At 37.8% G+C, this 2,163-nt stretch overlaps 1 protein-coding gene across 2 annotated transcripts in view; it reads right to left on the bottom strand.

Annotated features, from left to right (window-relative positions):
• The window catches only part of rgs8 (regulator of G protein signaling 8), a gene marked incomplete in the record, with an annotated part of 31,026 nt that overhangs the window by 10,588 nt on the left and 18,275 nt on the right, over positions 1–2,163 (bottom strand). The window contains 2 exon segments of one of the 2 annotated variants that reach the window (XM_014020423.1): positions 248–309; positions 597–710. In XM_014020423.1, coding sequence (XP_013875877.1) covers positions 248–309; positions 597–697 — 163 coding nt within the window. 2 annotated transcript variants of the gene reach the window in all.

The raw sequence follows: 2,163 nt of genomic DNA, 5'->3' as shown, positions 1-2,163 counted from the left end.
TAAAAGTGTTTGTCATAATTATGTCTTGTGATTATTTAACAGAAGTTTTACTTTTAAACTGTAAGTGTATTTAATTTAGTTATGTTAGTTATGATGTAAATACAATAAAAATTAAACCAAGGTTTAGAATAATTATCATTTTGATCCATACATTGGTAATGTCTGACTGGGCCTCGTGGCACTTTATGTTCAATAAATTGGGCCCCGAGTTCAAAAAGTTTAAGAACCCCTGCAATAGATCACTTACATTTGTGTGACAGAAGATTATCGAACGACTCCGACCATCGAACAACCTCATCRGTTGATAGTCTGGAGGAGAGAAAGCCAAAGGAAACAGACTGATTGAGATTAACAGTTTCTCAATAATGAACACCATTACAAAGTGTTTCTTTCCCTTGTGGACAACWATGCTGAGCTCTCAACACTATCAGTGTAATTAAATGGTAAATGGTCTTGACATTTACCCAGTTTTCATTTTAACAAACTCCTGATTGGTTCAGAAATAGTATCAGCCAAGTCCTACTACTAATATAACACGGGTAAAATAGTATGATGCAAAAATAAATTGAGGATTTTTTTTCAAATATCAGACTCACTTCAGACACCTGGCTGTGGTTTCATGAGCCGGAGGCAGAAACTCAGAGAAATCACTGTAGGAGTCAGATTTTTTGGACAGGCAGCCTAATCTGGTCTTCATGGTGCAGAACCTGCTGGAAAAACAAACAGTAAAATACCTGAGTACTGTCTTATCACTGCTGTTTTCAGCTCCACAACTACGCATTGCAATGTAAAAATGRCAATATGATACACGTTTCAATGGCCTAAAGTGTTTTAACAGTTGATCAAACATCCAGATAATAATACATAAAAAATTAAATCACATCAAAAACACCTCAGTGAGTTTTATTGACATGTCCTGCTCTGCTCAAATCCAGGGACGGAGCTAGACCTTTGTTTTTGCATGGGGCTGCACGGGGTGGCCAATGTGGTTTTTAGGGGGGCACGTACAAATAAAGAAAAGCACACTGGATTTGAAAATTTAAGATGGCCYCTACAGAATAGAAGAATAGAATAGAATATGTCTTTTTTGTCATTGTAACAAGTATTACAAAATGAGGTGTTCCCTTCTGGTGTTTTAATAAAAAGTATAGAGAAGAGTAAAAAAATATTTACAGTATCGAAATGTAAAGAAGAAACAAAAAATTGTAAAAAAAATAAAGAGATATGGAATGTAAATGAAACGAAGGAAACACTGTACGGCTCTTTCACATTTGACAGAGTTATTGCACATAGATAATGTACATGTTGCACAATAAAATTGTGCGTATTGCACATTGGTTATAACACATCGGTTGTTTGTGAATGTCTTACACAGAAATATTGTGCATTTTGCGCGTTAATGTTTTACATAATCTTTTACATAAGTTTTCCTGATATGAACAATAAAACTTTCTGCTAGATTTAGATTTTTTTTATTTATRTCATCTGTGAAAAAACCAAATGCTTCACTCCAACAGATATTTCAACACAATGAATGAAACCATACCCTCCTCTCTTGTCACAGTCTGTCCCGACTCATTTGTACGCTGTTCCTGTCGTGTTGTGTTTGTCACTGTTTTGCCACTGGGACACATGGGTCAGGCCAGATGGGGCATGGTTATAAAGATGTTTTATCACAAGCCATCTTTGGAACTAGATTGTTTTTGTTTTATTAGACTGTTATACTCATTGTAATACAGCCTTTTATCTTCATTACGTTTTTCATTTTGGTCTTTATTTATGCACCGAATTAATTATAAAGTTTAGATGCTTTTCTACCTGGATCACTGAGATGCATCAGGGCATTTAGATGCTAAACATATAAAATCACAATTAAATTATGTATGAGGGATTCAAGTCAAATTCTAAGCTTCTCATCCCATCCATCCATCCATCCATCCATCCATCCATCCATCCATCCATCCATCCATCCATCCATCCATCCATCCATTTTCTTCCGCCTATCTGGGGTCGGGTCGCGGGGGCAGCAGCTTCAGAAGGGAGGCCCAGACCTCCCTCTCCCCAGCCACTTCTTCCAGCTCCTCCGGGGGAACTCCAAGGCCAGCTGAGAGACACAGTCCCTCCAGCGTGTCCTGGGTCTTCCTCGGGGCCTCCTCCCAGTGG

The sequence above is a fragment of the Austrofundulus limnaeus genome, unplaced genomic scaffold (assembly GCF_001266775.1).
Source record: "Austrofundulus limnaeus strain Quisiro unplaced genomic scaffold, Austrofundulus_limnaeus-1.0 Scaffold252, whole genome shotgun sequence".
Lineage (NCBI taxonomy): Eukaryota > Metazoa > Chordata > Actinopteri > Cyprinodontiformes > Rivulidae > Austrofundulus > Austrofundulus limnaeus.
Note: the sequence above shows the minus strand (reverse complement) of the source record. Positions and strands in the feature narration are given on the sequence as shown.